The sequence below is a fragment of the Oncorhynchus keta genome, chromosome 24 (assembly GCF_023373465.1).
Source record: "Oncorhynchus keta strain PuntledgeMale-10-30-2019 chromosome 24, Oket_V2, whole genome shotgun sequence".
In the NCBI taxonomy this organism is placed as follows: domain Eukaryota; kingdom Metazoa; phylum Chordata; class Actinopteri; order Salmoniformes; family Salmonidae; genus Oncorhynchus; species Oncorhynchus keta.
Genome location: NC_068444.1, coordinates 37,690,457 through 37,712,487, shown reverse-complemented (window position 1 = coordinate 37,712,487; position 22,031 = coordinate 37,690,457). Strand labels below are relative to the sequence as shown.

Genomic DNA, 22,031 nt, shown 5'->3' with positions numbered 1-22,031 from the left:
GAGGCCGAGCAATTGCCGTACCAGGCAGTGATGCAACCAGTCAGGATGCTCTCGATGTTGCAGATGTAGAACCTTTTGAGGTTCTCAGGACCCATGCCAAATCTTTTCATTTCTGAGGGGGAATTGGCTTTGTCATGCCCTCTTCACAACTGTCTTGGTGTGTTTGGACCATTCTAGTTTGTTGTTGTGGACACCAAGGAACTTGAATCTCTCAACCGGCTCCACTACAGCCCCATTGATGAGAATGGGGGCGTGCTCGGTCCTCCTTTTCCTGTAGTCCACAATTATCCCCTTAGTCTTGGTTACGTTGAGGCATAGGTAGTTATTCTGGCACCACCCGGCCAGGTTTCTGACTTCCTCCCTGTAGGCTGTCTCGTCGTTGTCGGTGATCAAGCCTACCACTGTTGTGTCGTCTGCAAACTTAATGATGGTGTTGGAGTCGTTCCTGGCCATGCAGTCGTGGGAGTACAGGAGGGGACTGAGCACGCACCCCTGGGGGGCTCCAGTGTTGAGGATCAGCGTGGCAGATGTGTTGCTACCTACCCTCACCACCTGGGGCCGGCCCGTCAGGAAGTCCAGGATCCAGTTGCAGAGGGAGGTGTTTAGTCCCAGGATCCTTAGCTTGGTGATGAGCTTTGAGGGTACTATGGTGTTAAACACTGAGCTGTAGTCAATTAATAGCATTCTCACATAAGTGTTCCTTTTGTCCAGGTGGGAAAGGGCAGTGTGGAGTGCAATAGAGATTGCATCATCTGTAGATCTGTTTGGGCGGTATGCAAATTGGAGTGGGTCTAGGGTTTCTGGGATAATGGAGTTGATGTGAGCCATTACCAGCCTTTCAAAGTACTTCATGGCTACAGACATTAGTGCTACGGGTCTGTAGTCATTTAGGCAGGTTGCCTTTGTGTTCTTGGGCACATGGACTATGGTGGTCTGCTTGAAACATGTTGGTATTACAGACCTAATCAGGGACATGTTGAAAATGTCAGTGAAGACACCTGCCAGTTGGTCAGCACATGCCCGGTACATACGTCCTGGTAAGCAGTCTGGCCCCGCAGCCTTGTGTATGTTGACCTGTTTAAAAGGTCTTACTCACGTTGGCTACAGAGAGCATGATCACACAGTCGTCCGGAACAGCTGATGCTCTCATGCATGCCTCGAAGCGATTTAGCTCGTCTGGTAGGCTCATGTCACTGGGCAGCTCGCGGCTGTGCTTCCCTTTGAGTGAATGAACAGTCATCTCTACCCCTAGACCCATCTCACCCCACCCTAGACCATCGATCCCTACTCTCTTACCACCCTCACCCAAAAACCCATTCAAACCACTCATGTTCCATCACTTCTCTTACTGTACAAACCTCTCTTCTCATCCAAGCGTCTCGTACCACTGACTGCATCTCTCCTTGGTTCCTACCCTCTCAGGCCAAACCCAGAGACCTAACCACTTCATTTCCCCACCACATTGTCACTGTGCACACACACACACACACACACACACACACACACACACACACACACACACACACACACACACACAGAGTAGATTGAGTGCAGTCTTTATTTGAGCGCTCAGCCACTCCGTAGCCTCAGAGAGATCACAGCAAAAAGGGTGGGGAGCAGAATCAAAACAAAAAGTAGTTCAACACATTTAAGTTCATTCATTCATATTCAGTCTCAACACAACCATTTAAAGTGCATTTCAGATTGAGATGTTTCTTTTTTGACAAGCTCACAGTGACAATTACACAGACATAGATATTGGATAGACATAAATCATTAGTATTGTGTACAACAGTATGCTCTCAATCGTTAACGTATTGCACATTAAATAACAGTATAGCAAACATGGAATTAAAACAGAAGTGGCAGGAAGATAAACACAAATACATGAGGAAACACAACCGATCCTCTGAGCAGAGTCTCTCCATTTTAATTTCCTGTCGTAGGTGAGGAAAATAAGTTATACAGTACAATGTACAGTCAATGTGATGCTAGCGAGGCGAAAGAAACAGAACAGTCGTCATACAGTACATCTGCCATATTGATTAGTGTATTCAAGACAGACTCATGTTATGGCGTTTAAGTTCACAGCAGTGATATCAGACGACAACAAAGCAGAAGATTATGGACCTGAACCCAGTCCTCACTGTCCATCAGATAAGTGGCCAGGACTTTCTAATTACCAAGTGACCTGACCAGAAGTATACATTTAAAAAAACTGGGGTAGTGATAGCCCAATTTTTCCTTGGCAGGTCACAAGGTCGGGGACTACTCTAGGCCCCAACATCTGTGAAATGGTGGGTGGGGGGGCGACAACTCCAAATAGCACCCTATTCCCTATATAGTGCACTACTTTTGACAAGGGCTCATTAGGCTCTGGTCAAATTTTGTGCACTATAAAAGGGAATGGGGTGCCATTTGAGATAATGAGGGACATTAAACAGATCGTAATGAGCAGCAAACACATGCCACTGTTTACAATGTAATTTCATGAATTAAACTACTGTTTCAACATTTCCAGTTTAAAAAAAATAAGAGGAAAAAAAGTGAAATGAGCTTAAAAACTGAGATTTGTTCTAAACTCGTGAAAAGACGAGCAGCACAGCGGCAGATCTACTTAAGACTGCTCACAAGGACAAGGGGGCACACCAGAGTGCATTGTCCTTGTGAGCAGCAAAGCAAATCTGAACACTTGAAATTCAAAACGTCAGAGCTGAGACAACATTGGAAGCATAGCTTGGCCTGCTTTTTGAATACAGAGGATGCTTCTGTAGTGAGACAGACAAACAGGTTTGCCCTTCCCAATCAGAACAGGTTGTCTGTGTGAGTCTGGGACAGTGAATACTAAGTGAGGCTGGCATTCTAACATCTGATAGCCAGATGCAGCAAGGAGTGGGAATCACCTGTGAACCCAAGGCAGACCTCCTTCCTCTTTCAGCAACACAGCCGGGCAGTGGGACCAAGCTCCAGAACCACACTCATCTACATACCAAAATGTTATGTTCAGGACTGCGGAAAAGGAAGTCACAAAAGCAGGCACTTCTGTAATACACAAGAACAGCAAGAGTGCTTTACGGTGAATACTGCTACGTGATGCTATCCCATGCAGTCATTTTGAGGGCAAGTTATTTACTTGACATTTGTTAATCTACATACCATAATATGGTAAGCCAAGCAAAGCTAGACAACCGAAAAAATAATAATGCATGACTAACAAGTCTCAACCCTTCTCAATAACTTTAAGTCACTCCTATTTTGGGGGTTTTGGGTGAGAATATCTCAGAGACAAACATGTTAGGGCTTCTGTTAAGATCTTGTTAACATTAAAAACTAAATATTCCTTCCCCCTGAACATTCTAAATCCTTTAAGTCAAGGACTCTGACTGTCAAACAGGAATTGATTAAATTAATCTCTTCCTCATCCCGACAAACCTCAAATAGTTTGTTTGTTTGTTCATCATTGAAGAGATCAAATGTATAAAAAGTATTTAGTTCTTATCTGGGTGGGATTGGAAGCAGCCGTGCATTCCAAACAGCAGAGTTGATTTGGGGTGACGTTTAACAGGTCCCGAGGCAGATTCAGATCAGGGTGATGTTGTACGCATGCGTTGTAGGGTTGCTGCAGAAAGCACTTCAAAGCGCTTGACAAAAACGTATAAGGTGAGTGCTCGTGATGACCATTATGGGGCATGGCTTCCAATCATGTAGGAATGGGAAGACAAATACTTGGTGGCGGCAAAACAAGTGTTTCAGATATCAAGTACACTTACATCTGGCTTTACATATGCCCATAACGAGAAGGGTTCATGGAGGCGACCAGCTCATTGCCCATGACTAAATGTACCACTGTGACTTATCTTCCATGACTAGGGCACAACTGTGTTGCATAGAAAAACATGTAAAGCTTTAGCTGGGGAAGAAGAAATGCCAAATTAAGTTACAGAAATAGGCATTTTTATTTCTAGTCTTTGAGATAGTTTTGACTGGGTGACGTTCCGCTCATTCTACAACGTACACTCAGCCAACTGACTTGGGATCAAAAGATCAGTTATGACGTCAAGGAAATAAGGACCTGAAAGGTCAAGGGTACAAATGGTGCCCATTGGCTACTACTTAAAGCTCTCAAGGACTAAACATAGTAACAGACCAGGAAGTAGTTAGACATGATGGCTTTGAAGAAAAGCAAATGAGAGTCATTGTGTCCCTCTCCATCCTCCTTGACACTCTGCCCCACCGTGATGCACTCATTGTAAGTCTATCACCTTGAGAAAGGAGTGAGAGAAGTAGTAGTGAACAATAAAAAATTAAAATTAAAATGGAGAGTTAAGTCTCAGCAGATGTCAAAGGAGCATGCCTGGCCCTGCTGTCGACAGGGACACACTGAGCGTGTGCGTAACCCACTCGACATCCTCACACCCCTCCACTGTGCCACTCAGCCGTGTTACCATGCCAACTGTATCAGACTCAGAATCATTACGGAATCACGTGGAAGTTGCCGCCAGCCTCTGCATTACACCAGCAACATTGTTTCATGCTAGGAAATTATTTATCTTTCTTTCTGTCCCCTTCTATTCAGGGACCTGGGCCTGAAGCACGTCTGCTGTGTAGTTGGGCTGAGCTCTTCTCTGGTGCAGCCTCATTAAGGTAGCATGTGGGTGACCCTCTACCCACAGACCAAACTAGACCTGCTCATGATGGAAGCACAGGGGGAACAAAGGTGGCTCAGAGAGCACCAATTGCACAAGATGGCTCCTCTGATCTCTTTGTTGTCCCCGTGTCGCAATCAAACTGCACCACCACACAGACAAAGACAGATACAGACTATCGGCAGACAGAAGGGTACAGTGAAACATACAGCTACTTTTGAGAGTGCACTTAAAAACGTAAGGCATTCTCAGGGTACAAGGCAGAAATAATAAAGGTGTTTCAAAACCAGAGAACACAGGAGGCTGCTGCGGGGATAACGGCTCATAAACCATGTGTTGTATTTGATACCATTCCAATGATTCCTCTCCAGCCCCCCTCCAAATTAAGGTGCCACCAACCTCCTGTGAGAGAGACATAATACTGGCTGTGTAGCAAGGGGGACTTTAGAACATCACTCAGCAAGTAGAATCCCCCCCCCCAGTTTAGCCAGAGGGACAATATCTGAAGTAACAAACTATATTCTCTAGTCTATACAACCAAATGTTCCCCTTCAAGTCAAGAGATGCTCTGTTCCTGTAACCGTTCCACTGTGTTATATTGCCTTAATCCCTCTACCACAGTTACGCAGAGATTATATCAGGTAAATTAAAGTTCCCGTCTACAGACAAATCAAAGTTATACTAAGCCCAACCACTACATACAGGCAGTTGTTCAGTAAGTAAAGCTTGGCATTAACTTTCTTAGCCACATGTCCTTCAGACAAGTTGAACTGTTTTTTTACTTGTCCGAAAGCTCAAGTCACTTGTTTATCTATTTGTAAGGTTAAAATATTCAGTGTTCAATGAAAATCTTGACAGCATAGGAATTACTTGTCAATTAAGCTATTTAAAAATATATATTCTTAGACTTTGGCAGAATTACATGGCCAGTATTATACATGGCCAGCATTGAATAGGAGAGGATTTTAGCGCTTGCGAGACGGTTTTACAACCGGAGTATGCAGAATTGGTTTCATCAACTGTGCACACGTATCAACTGTGTTCGACATTTGTGTTCGTCAAATGTAGCTCTCCTCTGACAAGGTGATGCAAACTTTTCCAGCATTTTCATTGTCGACCACAAAAGAGCTATAACTGGGCAAATAACTCACTAACTAGCAATGAATATCAACATGTGCACATGCGGCTTGCTTTGATCTCAAAAACGCATCTCGTGACTGCATGATTGAAAGATCGCTTGTGCCAGTCAATGCAGGCCTACAATAATTATACTCTAAAGCGCTCTGCAGAGATTAGGAGGACACTGATCCAATTCTGATCGGATTCGCCTAATTGTTTGTGACTTTTTTTTATACTAAACATTTTCTTTTACTTGTCCAGTCGGACAACTTAAATCTTCATTCTTCATAACCAATTTTTTGGGGGGGGAAAGCAGACAAGCATTAATGTCAAGCCCTATAAAGTCCAACCCAACTGAGTATGTATAAGTAACAATAAATGCTATATTGGGGCCAGATAACACAGTGTTCCTAAGCATGTTCATTATCTTGGGAAAAGTTTTGGCCAGAAAGTAAAGTTGCAATTGTAGCTTGTTGGGGCTGGAGGGAATATAACGTTAAGCATCCTGCCAGTTCCCACTTTGAAACAGAACTTCACAAAAACAACAATCTATTTATCTGCGTACAGATAGTGTTGAAGCAAGTGTTTTTGGGGGGGGATAAACAATATGGTGTTATGCTTGACTTCTTCGTCTGAGACGATATCAAATGTGTACATGGGCCAATTTTTTTTTCTGACCTTGAGTGATTCTTATTGGAAGAGGTTAGATAAAATATTATTTTGGGTTATATATTATAAGTCTGCATGTCATCCTTTCTCACAGGGTAGACATGGTAACCTTACTAAGGGGAGGTCAGAAGCCTCTAGAAGAAGTCTGATCTTTTGGGTCTGAGTGGGTAGAGGGTGGTGCTGAATGGCCTTACTAGAGGGCACTGTTTGAGAATTGAGAGAAAGCAATCAGTGGCCCTTTGGCTTGGGGAGTCGTAAGAGGGTGGGAGGGCCTAGACCTCTGGCCTTGAGACCACCACTCTCTGGTTCTCTGAGGCCTGGAGTCTGTCTGGGTGCTCTGGTCCGGGGGAAGGCGGGCAGGGCAGGGCCCAGAAAGGAGGCAGATGACTGGGGTGTGGAACTGTAGCAGGGTTGACCTCTGGAAGCAGGTGGGAGCAGACTCAGCCTGAACTGTGGAGCTATGTGGCCCGGCCTGAGACCACCCCTACCCTGGATTCCTCTCACCACCCTGGGGAAGCCTGCCATGGACATCTGGGTGGTGGTGGTTGTGGTGGTGGGGCCTTCATGTGGCCTCTTAGGGATGGAGGCTTTCTTCAGAGAGCCGGGGGACTGCGAGAGACAAGGTGGAGGGATCCTTTTGGCTGAGTCCAGCCTGAGTCTTGATCCAGGGTGGGGAGGAGAACATGTCTGGCCCTCCGGACCCTCGGAGTCACTGAGCTTCAGCTGGGTGCTGAGCAAGAGGCTAAGTTCTTCTGAGCCAGGGAAACAGCCAGCAGGAGGGGTGGAAGCAGGGCTGGGGCAAGCCAGGCCAGAGCGGGAGCTGTTCTGGGCCCTGCTGGCCAGACTGTCCCCCCAGCCACAGCCAGGGTTAGAGGAGGCCAGCTCACTGGGGGCCTCGGTGTGGGCTGAGTTTGTTAATCTTTCCTGGGAGTGGGATTGGTGCACCCTGTTGGGCCATGGCCTGGAAGGCTGTAGTATTTGAGGCTGGGGGAGGAGAGAAACATACGTTAAGCATCTAAAACGGTATATAAACAAAACTATAGCTAGAACCATTGTACTCTATCATAACAAAAATAATCAACTCTAAATCATTTCTGTTCTTTGGGCTTTTGAAACAAATATTTTGTACAGTCTATTATGCCTAAGCAATGTTTTTCCCAAAACAGCAGTGTCAGTCTCTTGACAGTTGCACAACAAGCCCACAATTCCCACGAGGCTGTACAGTGTGTACCGTAACGCCTCTCCCTTTTCTTACGAAGGTAGAGAAAGAAACAAACTGCGCCGCATTCAACACATGAAACGCCGTCGGAGATGGCGCTTTTGATTCCGGGGACTCTTTGGAGTCTGCAGCCAGGCTTGTCACAGTGCTGCTGCGTGCTCCGGTACAGTAGTTGCAGTCTCTCTGCACTTATTAGCCATGATGTACCGATGCAGAGGCTGGGTAGGAGAGGTCACCATCAAAAGAGCCCTCCTCCTGCCTGCAGACTCGCTCGCTCGCCTGACTACATGTTGCTTCCTCCGATGACAAATAAGGCAGACATAGGATGGCAGTAGCTCTCCCGGGCCGTGTCTGGCCACCAGTCGCCAGCGTACCAAGGTGCCCTGGCATGCCGCCATGCCAGCACATCCTTAATTAGTGAAAAGGTTAGCGTGCACACCGGGGCATCAGGGGACTACTTCAGCCCGCTCATGCTTTTAGGGTGGGGAAGATGGCGGCTGCCCGGCCTCATACACACCTACCTGTCAGTCAAACAGAGAGAGAGAGAGAGAAGCAGTAGACAGGCTAGCTGACTCAAAGGGAATTATTCTGTCAGATGACATGTCTGTTTGGAGGGTGGGAGTTGGAGGCTGGCCAGGGCAAGAGGAAGTTGTGTATTTATCACAGCTGACAACACAACAACAAATCCCCATGGAGAGGAAAGGTGAGGAAATTACCTGCCATTTTTTGGGCATTTATGGGCATGGCCAATTAATTAAGGCCGATTTCAAGTGTTCATATCCGTAATTTTGAACACCGATTATGGCCAATTACGCAATCCACGAGGAGACTGCGTCGCAGGCTGATCACCTGTTATGGGAGTGCAGCAAGAAGCTTAGGTAAGTTGCTAGCGAGCATTAAACTTATAAAAAACAAAATCAATCTTAACATAATCACTAGTTAATTACACGTGGTTGATGATATTACTAGTTAACTAGCTTGTGCTGCGTTGCAAGAAATAACAGCCTACTTCACCAAAAGGGTGATGATTTAACAAAAAAAAGCTAAAAAAAAAAAAGCACCATCGTTGCACCAATGCCTTTCTTAAACTCAATAAACAAGCATTTAAAAAAAAAACCTGCAATACAGTGAGGGAAAAAAGTATTTGATCCCCTGCTGATTTTGTACCACTGTTTGCCCACTGACAAAGAAATTATCCGTCTATAATTTTAATGGTAGGTTTATTTGAACAGTGAGAGACAGAATAACAAAAGAATCCAGAAAAATGCAGGTCAAAAAAATGTATAAATTGATTTGCATTTTAATGAGGGAAATAAGTATTTGACCCCTCTGAAAAACATGACTTAGTACTTTGGTGGCAAAATCCTTGTTGGCAATCAGAGGTCTTTCTTGTAGTTGGCCACCAGGTTTGCACACATCTCAGGAGGGATTTTGTCCCACTCCTCTTTGCAGCTCTTCTCCAAGTCATTGAGGTCGAGGCTGACATTTGGCAACTCGAACCTTCAGCTCCCTCCACAGATGTTCTATGGGATTAAAGATTAAGGTCGGGAGACTGGCAAGGCCACTCCAGGACCTTAATGTGCTTCTTCTTGAGCCACTCCTTTGTTGCCTTGGCCGTGTGTTTTGGGTCATTGTCATGTTGGAATACCCATCCACGACCCATTTTCAATGCCCTGGCTGAGGGAAGGAGGTTCTCACCCAAGATGTGACGATACATGGCCCCGTCCATCGGCCCTTTGATGCAGTGAAGTTGTTCTGTCCCCTTAGCAGAAAAACACCCGCAAAGCATAATGTTTCCACCTCCATCTTTGACGGTGGGGGTGGTGTTCTTGGGGTCATAGGTAGCATTCCTCCTCCTCCAAACACGGCGAGTTCAGTTGATGCCTAAGAGCTCCATTTTGGTCTCATCTGACCACAACACTTCCATCCAGTTGTACTCTGAATCATTTAGCTGTTCATTGGCAAACTTCAGACGGGCATGTATGTGCTTTCTTGTGCAGGGGGACGTTGCGGGTCCTGTAGGATTTCAGCCCTTCACAGGGTAGTGTGTTACCAATTGTTTTCTTGGTGACTATGGTCCCATCTGCCTTGAGATCATTGACAAAATCCTCCCGTGTAGTTCTGGGCTGATTCCTCACCGTTCTCATGATCATTGCAACTCCACGAGGTGAGAACTTGCATGGAGCCCCAGGCCGAGGGAGATTGACAGTTTTTGTGTTTCTTCCATTTGCGAAAAATCGCACCAACTGTTGTTGTCACCTTCTCACCAAGCTGCTTGGCGATGGCCTTGTAGCCCATTCCAGCCTTGTGTGGGTCTACAATCTTGTCCCCGACATCCTTGGAGAGCTCTTTGGTCTTGGCCATGGTGGAGAGTTTGGAATCTGATTGATTGCTTCTGTGGACAGGTGTCTTTTTTACAGGTAACAAACTGAGATTAGGAGCACTCCCTTTAAGAGTGTGCTCCTAATATCAGCTCATTACCTGTATAAAAGACACCTGGGAGCCAGAAATCTTTCTGATTGAGAGGGGGTCAAATACTTATTTCCCTCATTAAAATGCAAATCAATTTATAAAATTTTTGACATGCATTTTTCTGGATTTTTTTGTTGTAATTCTGTCTCTCACTGTTCAAATACCATTAAAATTATAGACTGATCATTTCTTTGTCAGTGGGCAAACGTACAAAATCAGCAGGGGGTCAAATACTTTTTTCCCCTCACTGTATTTAGTTCAACGAAATGCATGTTAGCAGGCAATATTAACTAGGGAGATTATGTCATTTCTCTTTTGCGTTCAGGGCAAGCAGAGTCAGGGTATATGCAGCATTTTGGGCCGCCTGGCTCGTTGCGAACTGTATGAAGACCATTTCTTCCTAACAAAGACCGTAATTAAATTTGCCAGAATTTTACATAATTATGACATAACATTGAAGGTTGTGCAACGTAACAGCAATATTTAGACTTAGGGCTGCAACCAGTTGGATAAAATATGGAACGGTTCCATATTTCACTGAAATAAATTTTGTTTCTAAATTAAAGGTCATTAATATGGTCAAATTCAGAAACTAAGGCTCATATTTCTGTGTGTTTATTATATACTTATTAAGTATATGATTTGATATTTGATAGAGCAGCCTGAGCGGTGGTAGGCAGCAGCAGGCTCATAAGCATTCATTCAAACTTGACTGCGTTTGCCAGCAGCTCTTCGCAATGCTTGAAGCACAGCTCTGTTTATGACTTCAAGCCCAATCAACTCCTGAGATTCTGCATTATTTAAACCAAATTGAACAGGTTTGCTTATTTATTTGAGACTAAATTGATTTTATTTATGTACTGTATTAAGTTAAAATAAGTTAATTCAGTATTGTTGTAATTGTCATTATTACAAATATTAAAAAATAATAATAAATGATGATTAATCGGTATCAGCTTTTTTTGGTCCGGTATCGGCGTTGATAAAATCATAATCGGTCGACCTCGAATATGAACATAATTGAAGGAGTGAATAGAAGGAAGCCTGAACGTAATGAAAATATTAATACTAATAAGTAATACTGACAAAATGTTCCTGAATAAAAAGGGTTGTTTGGGACAAATCAAATGCAACACATTACTGAGTACCATACCATACATAATTTCAAGCATAGTGGTGGCTGCGTCATGTTATGGGTATGCTTGTAATCATTAAGGATTGGGGAGTTAATGGATCTAAGCACTGGCAAAAACCTGGTTCAATCTGCTTTCCACCAGACACTGGGAGATGAATTCACCTTTCAGGAGGACATTAACCTAGAACACAAGGCCAAATCTACACTGGAGTTGCTTTCCAAGGCGGCAGTGAATGTTCCTGAGTGGCTGAGTTACAGTTTTGACCTAAATCAGCTTGAAAATCTATGTCAAGACTTGAAAGTGGTTGTCTAGCATTGATCAACAACTAGTTTCACAGAGCTTGAAGAAAAACAAAAAGAGAGAAAAAAAAGGGCAAATATTGTACAATCAAGGTGTGGGAAGCTCTTCGAGACTTACCCAGAAAGACTTACAGCTGTAATCACTGCCAAATGTGATTCTAACATGTATTGACTCAGGTGTGTGAATACTTATGTAAATTACACTGAACAAAATATAGAACGCAACATGCAAAGTGTTGGTTCCATGTTTGATGACCTGAAATAAAAGGTCCCAGAAATGTTCCATATGCACATTTGTCCTTTGTCAAGATAATCCATCCACCTGACAGGTGTGGCATATCAAGAAGATGATTAAACAGTGTGATCATTACACAGGTGCACCTTATGTTGGGTACAATAAAAGGCCACTAAAATGTGCAATTTTGTCACAAAATTACACCGATGTCTTAAGTCCTGAGGGAGCTTGCAATTGGCATGCTGACTGCAGGAATGTTCACCAGAGCGATTGCCAGATATTTTAATGTTAATTTCTCTACCATAAGCCGCCTCCAACTTCTTTTTAGAGATTTTGGCAGTACGGACAATAGGCCAAACAACCGCAGAGCACGTGTATGGCGTCGTGTGGGCCAGCGGTTTGCTTATGTCAACGTTGTGAAAAGAGTGCCACAAGCTACGGACAACGAACACATTTGCCTTTCATCTATGAAAATTTGAATGCACAGAGATACCATGATGAGATCATGAGGCCCATTGTTGTGATAATGCACGGCCCCATGTCACAATCTGTACACACTTCCTGGAAGTGTCCCATTTTTTCCACAGCCTGCATACTCACCAGACATGTCACCAATTGAGCATGTTTGGGATGTTCTGGATCGACGTGTACGACCGAGTGTTTCAGTTCACGACAATATCCAGAAACTTCGCACAGCCATTGAAGAGACATTCCAGTCAACAGCCTGATCAACTCTATGCGAAGGAGATGTGTCACGCTGCAGGATGCGAAGGAGATGTGTCACGCTGCAGGTTGCGAAGGAGATGTCACGCTGCATGAGGGAAATAGTGGTCTGATCCACACGTCTAACTTTCTTTTTTTAAAGGTATCTGTGACCAACAGATGCATATCTGTATTTCCAGTCATGTGAAAACCATAGATTAGGGCCTAATAAATGTATTTCAATTGACTTTTTCCGTATATCAATGAAGTGAGTAAAATCTTTGAAATTGTTGCATTTATATTTTTGTTAAGTGTAAATATCTGTATTTAATTTTCAATAAATGTGCAAACATTTCTAAACATTTTCTTATGGGGTATTGTGTGTAGATGGGTGAAAGAAACAACAATTCAGTAAATTTTGAATTCCGGCTATAACAACAAAATGTGGAAAAAGTCAAGGGGTATGAATACTTTCTGAAGGCACTGTAAATGCAGTTATTCTTTTGATCCGTTGCACAGTGATCTGTGTACATAAATATTCACATGTATAGCTTTGAGCTTCGAGATCTCAGCAGATCAGACGCCTCAAAGTTTAGCCTTACCAGTCCTCAACTTATTACCATGATTCATTGACTATGGAGATGAATTCAGTAGTCCACACTGCCATCCGCTGGTCGCCGCTTTGTACTACACCACCTTGCCCATTTTATATTTAAATAATTTAGCAGTTTTATTCAGAGTGATTTACAGGATAAATTGAGATGAAGTGCCTTGCTCAAGGGCACAGAGATTCGCAATGGGATTTGAACCGGCGACATTTCTGTTACTGCCTCAACACTCTTAAAATGTGAAGGCTAACTGCCACTGGACCTAGCCCATCCTCTGGCACTGTGCTTAGAATCATTTACACACCACACTCCCCCTTATGTTATGTATTGGGCCGATCTCTGGCTTTAATGTCAATGCTGCTTTGATGGTCCTGGGGCCATTTCAACAGGAAAAACATTTTCCCCTAGAGTACAGATAGTCAGGGACAGCAGGGACAGGTTAAGTCAGCAGGGTCCGGGACCTGAGAGTAGAGGGGCCCCTGGCCCCTTTAGTAGTCTGCAGACTGACTGAAGGGGGGGGGATCTGTCCCCTGGAACGAGGCTTCATAAATAATGGATGACAACTGAAGGGGATTAGGGAGTGGCAGTTAACGACAGGTGACACAGCTTTCTTGAGCCCATCGCAGCAATGGAGAGAAGGGGAGCCTGGTTTATAAAGCCCAGCAGGTGTTTCAAGGAGGGAATCACCTTGCCTTCCCCTCAAAGCCAGAGAGGGACACAAGTGCATGCGTGGGTGGGTGGGGGGGATGGATAGTACCGCTCTACTGCCAAACCAGAGCTTTCCACTCATCCACTCCCACCGTCTCGCTCTCTGCATTCATCACCTCGCCACCCGATCACTGAGGTTGCAAATACTGCTCAGCTCCGCTAATTTTATTTTAATTCTTGCACGTCTGAATTGACTCCAAACACATTCGAATAATGACAATGGATACCCACAAGCAATTTCCAACGAGCACACAGGACTTCAATACTAATTAAAATTATAATAAAAAGGAGAGGGGGAAAATACACTTTCAGACCATAATGGAGTCTAACAGATGATGAGACATGGGGGAAAGAATATACGTTTGTGGATCAGTTCCAGCTATCAACTTCCCATGCATTCACCACAAAAATAACATATGGAACCATGCAAAGAATTTTATTGCCAATGAAGGCCATAGAGATATGTTCAATTAATTTGTTTATGCGGACAAGTTATTGCCTGGTTTAGATCGTATCTGGTCGCAAATATATCAGTTTGTCTCTGTGGATGGTTTGTCCTCTGACAAGTTTCGGTGTTCCTCAAGGTTGCATTTTAGGACCACTATTGTTTTCAATATTATGCTAGCTTTTGATGAGGTCAATTGGAAACACAATGTCAACTTTCACTGCTGTGCAGATGACACACAACTGTACATTTCGATGAAACATGGCGTTTCAGACACATAGATGGCGGCACATTTTATTATTATTTCGGACAAAAGAGATCTGCTGTTTGATCTGACAATCTCGTTGGTTGTAGTCTTATTTTTTATTTTTTTTAAATAAACCCTGAAGGATCTCAGTGTTAACTCTGCACCCTGATCTCGCTTTTGACGAACACATCACAAATATTTCAAGAGTAGCTTTTTCCCCCATCTTTATAACATTGCAAAAAAAAAACAACTGAAAATGACTCACCCATGATTTTCTCACTTCACGATTAGACAACTGCAATGCTCTACTTCCCGGCCACCCGGACAAAGCACTAAATAAACTTCAGTTAGTGCTCAATACGGATGCTAGAATATTGATTAGAACTGCCCAAAAGGTATCCTATTACTCCAGTGCTAGCCTTGGCATCCTGTTAAGGCAAGGGCTGATTAAGGTTTTACTCAGTCTCAACCTTGAAGTTTTTACTGAAGACTCATCTCTTCAGTAGGTCCTTTGATTGAGTGTATTCTAGCCCAGGGGTGCGAAGGTGAACGGCAAGGCACTGGAGTGATGAACCACCCTTGCCGTCTTTGCCTGCCCTGCTCCCCTCTCTCCACTGGGATTCTCTGCCTCTGACACTACTACGGGGGCTGAGTCACTGGCTTGCTGGTGCTCTCCCATGCCTTCCCTAGGCAGGATACATCACATCTTGCCAGGCTTTATTCGCTTCATTCCACTTAAGTGGGGAGATCTTAATGGGCTATACTCCGCCTTTTCTCAGGGTAGTAAGTTAGTGGTCTGTTGATATCCCTCTAGTGGTGTGGGGGCTGTGCTTTGGAAAAATGGGTGGGGTTATATCCTGCCTGGTTGGCCCTGTCTGGTGTATTTCGCCTGTCTTATATGGTGTCCTGTGTGATTTTAAGTATGCTCCCTCTCTTCCCTTCCAGTGAACTTGAGCCCTAGGACAATGCCTCAGGACTACCTGGCCTCAAGGCACCTGGCTGTCCCCATCCCCAGTCCATCTGGACGTGTTGCTGATCCAGTTTCTGCTGTTCTGCCTGTGGCTATGGAATCCTGACCTTTCACCGGACCTGCTGTTGAGAGAGTCACTCTCTCTCTCTCTCGGACACACACACACACACCACCTGCTGTCTCGACCGCTGAATGATCGGCTTTGAAAAGCCAACTGACATTTACTCCTGAGGTGCTGACCTGTTGCACCCTCTATAACCACAGATTATTATTTGACCCTGCTGGTCATCTATAAGCGGTTGAACATCTTGAAGAATGATCTAGTCTTAATGGCCATGTTCTTTTATAATCTCTAGGTTTCTTCCTAGGTTCCTACCTTTCTGCGGAGTTTTTCCTAGCCACCGTGCTTCTACATCTGCATTGTTTGCTCTTTGGGGTTTATGGATGGGTTTCTGTGTAAGCACTTTGTGACATCTGCTGATGTAAAGCGGGCTTTATAAATACATTTGACTGATTGAGTCAAATCAGTTGCTGTAGGTAGTCTGCTTTTCTGGCAAAAAAAGATGAACTAATCTGACTGGATTATAAATTGCTCTGGAAAGAAGCAGCTGCTAAATAACTACAAAGTACATATAGAAAGGTGGTGGATGCAAAGCCAGACCTGTCGGGGGAGAGGTGGAGTGGCTCAGGGGGAAAAGAGGGAGAAAGGGAGAGAGAGCGCGTGAGAGAGAGAGCATAGGAGGAGGGTGAAGAATGTAGGAAGGAAGATGTGAATTGTTGTCAGAGTGCGGGCGATGCAGGGTGACCTGATAGAAACACAATGGGAAAGAAGCAGCCTGTCAAACACAGGTGAACTGTAAGGTCAAACTGCACCAGGGAGGGACAACAACACCAGACAAAGGATAGATACGGGCATCATCAGACCAGAACCAGGCATTCCTCATCATGCAGATGGGATAGATGGAGGGAACAGAGAAAAAGGAAGGAGGGATGGTTTGGGAGAAATATGAAAGGGTACTGTACCACGCTGTATCGCTGATGTAATGCACAAGCTGTTCCACTCCTTGCCAAGGTCAGTGTGGGAGAGGCAGAGGGAGAGAAACAACAAGGAAGAAGGGAGAGAAATAGGAGGAGAGTGATTTAGGTTAGGTTGATGGAGGAGTTCAGAATGGACGGAGGGTCATCAGTCCATTCTTCATTAATTGATTGATCACAACAGGTATGTTTTACTACACAAAGAGACTGAGGCATGTTTGGTACGTGTACCACACACACACACACACACACACACACACACACAAGCATGTTCATTAAGAAATAGACGTGTTCTGTGCCGTTCAATGACACACTAATCTCTCGTGGACAGAGGCAGGTATTGTAGCATCTTTTAACAGACTGTGGGATACGAAGACAAACAAGGAACTTTGTCACTGATCATTAGGGCAAAATCACAATTTCGGCAGGGGTGTTTGTATCTTTCAAGGTTCGGAGGGGTGAGTTGACATTTGGCCCATGCTTTGGCTGAGAGTTTACTTTAAGGGGAGGTGGAGACTTCCTTAGTCTCGTTTCTCATACATCTCCGCCCCCAGAACCTAATCAAGCATCTGACTCAATTACCCCAGATTTTAGTTCTGTGTTTCCAAGACTAATGACACACTGACAGCCTTCAATTACTCACAGCGCAAACACCTGGAACACTCACACTACCATGCATAGAACACACACAGTCACCGGCAGTTATCCTCTTCAGTTACTCCCTCTAGTTCCCAGTTGCTCCTAAAAAGAGCTATGGCATCACTCAACCAATGGAGGGTGAAGAAAATTCATTAAAAAATGAGTTCAATTACAGAGGGAACTATTCACTCATTAGCAGATGTGCGTGGAATGTCGCTCGACTGAAATGTGTGGGATCAAAGCGGCACCGCTCTGTCGAGCATGACGGAGAGAACTGCTGATTCGGGGCAGGGATGAAGAGAGGGATGAGGGGATGGAGGGGAGGGAGAGAAACAAAGGCTGGGGAAGTTGTGGGCCTGAGGTGAGGGATACGGACCCATAGTCCTTGGCGACAGGCGTCTAACCAAGTCCCACAGATGGAGATCAAAGGGCAAAAAGGAATGAATTAACAGAGAGTTTTTCATCTCTCGCTCTCCATTTTGTCGTAATTTTCTCTCTTCTACGGAATCTGTCCATCTTTTTGGTCTTAACCCATTTCTCACTGTGCTTTGACTGCATTTAAAAAGAGACTAGTGAGGAGACTGGAGCACTTAAGACTTTTCAGAGAGTTCTTACAATGAAAACGCCATGGCTACACAATAACAGTGGGTGCTAGAGAGATTACTACCAAGGTAGATTGTGGGTCTCAAGTCTGCTCTACAGGTCAAGTATCGGACTGGAAGAGCCTTTCGACATGTCAGCCAAGAAAAGTGGGTTGCGATGCCGACATGTAGCGAGCAACAGAGAAACCAAATCCGTGACCAACTGAGGCAGCAAAAAGAGAGCTAACTGGAGAGGATAGAAAATGATAACTAGAAGGGAGAAAGAGAATTTGCACTTGCTTGATTGTCTGGGTGTAGCCAGTCAGCATTATGCTCCAAGACTCTAGGGACTGAAGCAGGGTGGCAGGGTAATGGCATGGGGACACAGATGCAAGGCTCTATAGGGTATGGGTGGCGAGGGGGTAGGGATGGGGGGCACTGTTAGGGACTCACTCTGTCTGCTGTGGTGGGGCATGCATGCCCGCAGGGTCCCCTGGTGAGAGCGCTGCCAGGGAGAGAGGAAAGGAGCAGGCAGAACACCCTGTGCAGAGAGAAGACAAACACCAGAGGAAATAACACACACCAGAGAACAGAGAGATAGACAGAGAGGATCGAACCCAGCCATCCCTCCGTGGAGTCGGTAAGTGAGTGATTGGTCTCCAGTCACACACAGGGATGGCATCTTAAGAGGAACAGAGGTGTCCTGGCATCTAAGGATCATGGATTGGTGTGTGTGTGTGTTTGTGTGCAAGTGTGTCAGTAAAGACCTACAGCATCTTCAGAAAGGTTATTTATGCCCTTTGGCTTATTCCATTGTTGTCTTACAGCCTGAATTCAAAATGGATTAATAATTAAATGTACAAATACCCTATAACATGACAAAGTAAAAAAACATATTGAAAATGAAATATACACTGAACAAAAATAAAACGCAACATACAACGAGATTTTACTGCGTTACAGTTCATATAAGGAAATCAGTCAATTGAAATGAATTCATTAGGCCCTAATCTATGGATTTGCATCGGTTGGTAACACATACCTTTAATAAAAAATATATACAAGAAAAAGTAGAGGTGTGGATCAGAAAACCAGTCAGTATCTGGTATGACCACCATTTGCCTCATGTAGCACGATAAATCTCCTTCGCGTAGAGTTGATCAGGCTGTTGATTGTGGCCTGTGGAGTTTTGTCCATTCCTCTTCAATGGCTGTGTGAAGTTGCTGGATATTGGAGGAAACTGGAACACGCAGCCGTACACGTTGATTCAGAGCATTCCAAACATGCTCAATGGTTGACCTGCAGTCAGGTCAAGCCCCTGGTGAGGACGACGAGCACGCAGATGAACTTTCACTGAAGTTTTCTGACAGTTTGTGCAGAAATTCTTTGGTTGTGCAAACTCTCTTTCATCAGCTGTCCGAGTGGCTGGTCTCAGACGATCCCGCAGCAGGTGAAGAAGCCGGATGTGGAGGTCCTGGGCTGGCGTGATTACACATGGTCTGCGGTTGTGAGGCTGGTTGGACATACTGCCAAATTCTCTAAAACGACATTGGAGTGGTTTATGGTAGAGAAATTAACATTCAATTTTCTGGCAACAGCTCTGGTGGATATTCCTGCAGCATGCCAATTGCACGCTCCCTCAAAATTTGAGACATCTGTGGCTTTGTGTTGTGTGGCAAAACTAAAATTTTAGAGTGGCCTTTTGTCCCAAGCACAAGGTGCACCTGTGTAATGATCATGCTATTTAAAATCAGCCACACCTGTCAAGTGGATGGATTATCTTGGCAATAAGAGAAATGCTCACTAACAGGGATATAAACTACATTTTTTCACAACATTATTGAGAAATACGCTTTTTGTGATTATGGAATATTTCTGGGATCTTTTATTTCAGCTCATGAAACAAACACTTTACATGTTGCGTTTATATTTGATTTCAGTATAGAAATCTAATTTGCACAAGTATTCACACACCTGAGTCAATACTTTGTATAAGCCCCTTTGGTGGCGATTACAGCCTTGAGTCGTCTTGGGTATGTCTGTATCAGCTTTGCACATCTGAATTGGGGATATTCTCCTTTCCTCCACGCAGATTTTCTTAAGCTCTATTAAGGTAGATGGGGAGCAGCGGTGAATTGCAGTCTTTCCACAGATTTTTAAAAATGTAATTCAAGTCTGGGCTTTGGCTGGGTCACTCAAGGTCGTTCACATTCTTGTTCTGAAGCCATTCCAGCATTGCTTTGACTGAATGCTAGGGGTCATTGTCCTGTTGGAACGCAAATCTTTGCCCCACTTTAAGGTCATTTGCACTCAAGCACATTCTCAATGATTTGCCTTCATTTGGCTCCATTCATTGTTCCCTCTTATCCTTACCAGTCTCCCAGTCCCTGCTGCTGAAAAGCATCCCCTATAGCATGCTGCTACCACCACCATGCTTCACGGTAGGGATGGTGTTACACGGGGGATGAGCTGTGCATTGTTTTCTCAGAACATAGCGCTTTGCATTCAGAATCTTTTGCCTTTATGTTCTCGAGTCCTTCACATGCCTTTTTCTTCTTCACATGCCTTTTTCTTCTTCACATGCCTTTTTCTTCTTCACATGCCTTTTTCTTCTTCACATGCCTTTTTCTTCTTCACATGCCTTTTTCTTCTTCACATGCCTTTTTCTTCTTCACATGCCTTTTTCTTCTTCACATGCCTTTTTCTTCTACACATGCCTTTTTCTTCTTCACATGCCTTTTTCTTCTTCACATGCCTTTTTCTTCTTCTCCACATGCCTTTTTTTTCTTCTCCACATGCCTTTTTTTCTTCTTCACATGCCTTTTTTTCTTCTTCACATGCCTTTTTCTTCTTCACATGCCTTTTTCTTCTTCACATGCCTTTTTTCTTCTTCACATGCCTTTTTCTTCTTCACATGCCTTTTTCTTCTTCACATGCCTTTTTTTCTTCTTCACATGCCTTTTTTTCTTCTTCACATGCCTTTTTCTTCTTCACATGCCTTTTTTTCTTCTCCACATGCCTTTTTTCTTCTTCACATGCCTTTTTTTCTTCTTCACATACCTTTTTTTCTTCTCCACATGCTTTTTTTTCTTCTTCACATGCCTTTTTTTCTTCTCCACATGCCTTTTTTTCTTCTCCACATGCCTTTTTTTCTTCTCCACATGCCTTTTTTTCTTCTTCACATGCCTTTTTTTCTTCTCCACATGCCTTTTTTTCTTCTCCACATGCCTTTTTTTCTTCTCCACATGCCTTTTTTTCTTCTTCACATGCCTTTTTTTCTTCTCCACATGCCTTTTTTTCTTCTCCACATGCCTTTTTTTCTTCTTCACATGCCTTTTTTCTTCTCCACATGCCTTTTTTTCTTCTTCACATGCCTTTTTTTCTTCTCCACATGCCTTTTTTTCTTCTTCACATGCTTTTTTTCTTCTTCACATGCCTTTTTTTCTTCTTCACATGCCTTTTTTTCTTCTCCACATGCCTTTTTCTTCTCCACATGCCTTTTTTTCTTCTTCACATGCTTTTTTTCTTCTCCACATGCTTTTTTTCTTCTTCACATGCTTTTTTTCTTCTCCACATGCTTTTTTTTCTTCACATGCCTTTTTTTCTTCTCCACATGCCTTTTTCTTCTCCACATGCCTTTTTTTCTTCTTCACATGCTTTTTTTCTTCTCCACATGCTTTTTTTCTTCTTCACATGCCTTTTTTCTTCTTCACATGCTTTTTTTCTTCTCCACATGCCTTTTTTTCTTCTCCACATGCCTTTTTTTCTTCTTCACATGCCTTTTTTCTTCTTCACATGCCTTTTTTCTTCTTCACATGCCTTTTTCTTCTTCACATGCCTTTTTCTTCTTCACATGCCTTTTTCTTCTTCACATGCCTTTTTTTCTTCTCCACATGCCTTTTCTTCTCCACATGCCTTTTTCTTCTTCACATGCCTTTTCTTCTTCACATGCCTTTTTCTTTCACATGCCTTTTTTCTTCTCCACATGCCTTTTTTCTTCTTCACATGCCTTTTTTCTTCTTCACATACCTTTTTTTTCTTCTCCACATGCCTTTTTTCTTCTCCACGTGCCTTTTTTTTCACATGCCTTTTTCTTCTTCACATGCCTTTTTTCTTCTTCACATGCCTTTTTTTTCTTCTCCACATGCCTTTTTTCTTCTTCACATGCCTTTTTTCTTCTCCACATGCTTTTTTCTTCTTCACATGCCTTTTTTCTTCTCCACATGCCTTTTTTTTCTTTCACATGCCTTTTTTTTTCTTCTCCACATGCCTTTTTTTTCTTCTTCACATGCCTTTTTTCT

The 22,031-nt window shown here is 43.8% G+C and overlaps 1 protein-coding gene across 17 annotated transcripts; it reads right to left on the bottom strand.

Moving 5' to 3' along the window:
- Nucleotides 1–1,540: 1,540 nt before the first annotated feature.
- On the bottom strand, nt 1,541–21,063 carry LOC127911454 (uncharacterized). 17 transcript variants are annotated; one of them, XM_052478282.1, is made up of 4 exons: nt 20,791–21,063; nt 18,184–20,728; nt 16,499–16,538; nt 1,541–7,418 (listed from the first exon to the last, which is right to left on the bottom strand). In XM_052478282.1, the coding sequence occupies exons 2-4, from the start codon at nt 18,207–18,209 to the stop codon at nt 6,663–6,665; spliced, it is 822 nt and encodes a 273-aa protein (XP_052334242.1). In that variant the 5' UTR covers nt 18,210–20,728; nt 20,791–21,063; the 3' UTR covers nt 1,541–6,662. The 17 variants fall into 17 exon arrangements, with proteins under 17 accessions (XP_052334242.1, XP_052334243.1, XP_052334244.1 ...); XM_052478283.1 differs by having other exon boundaries at nt 18,184–20,709; XM_052478284.1 differs by having other exon boundaries at nt 18,184–20,688.
- Nucleotides 21,064–22,031: the final 968 nt, after the last annotated feature.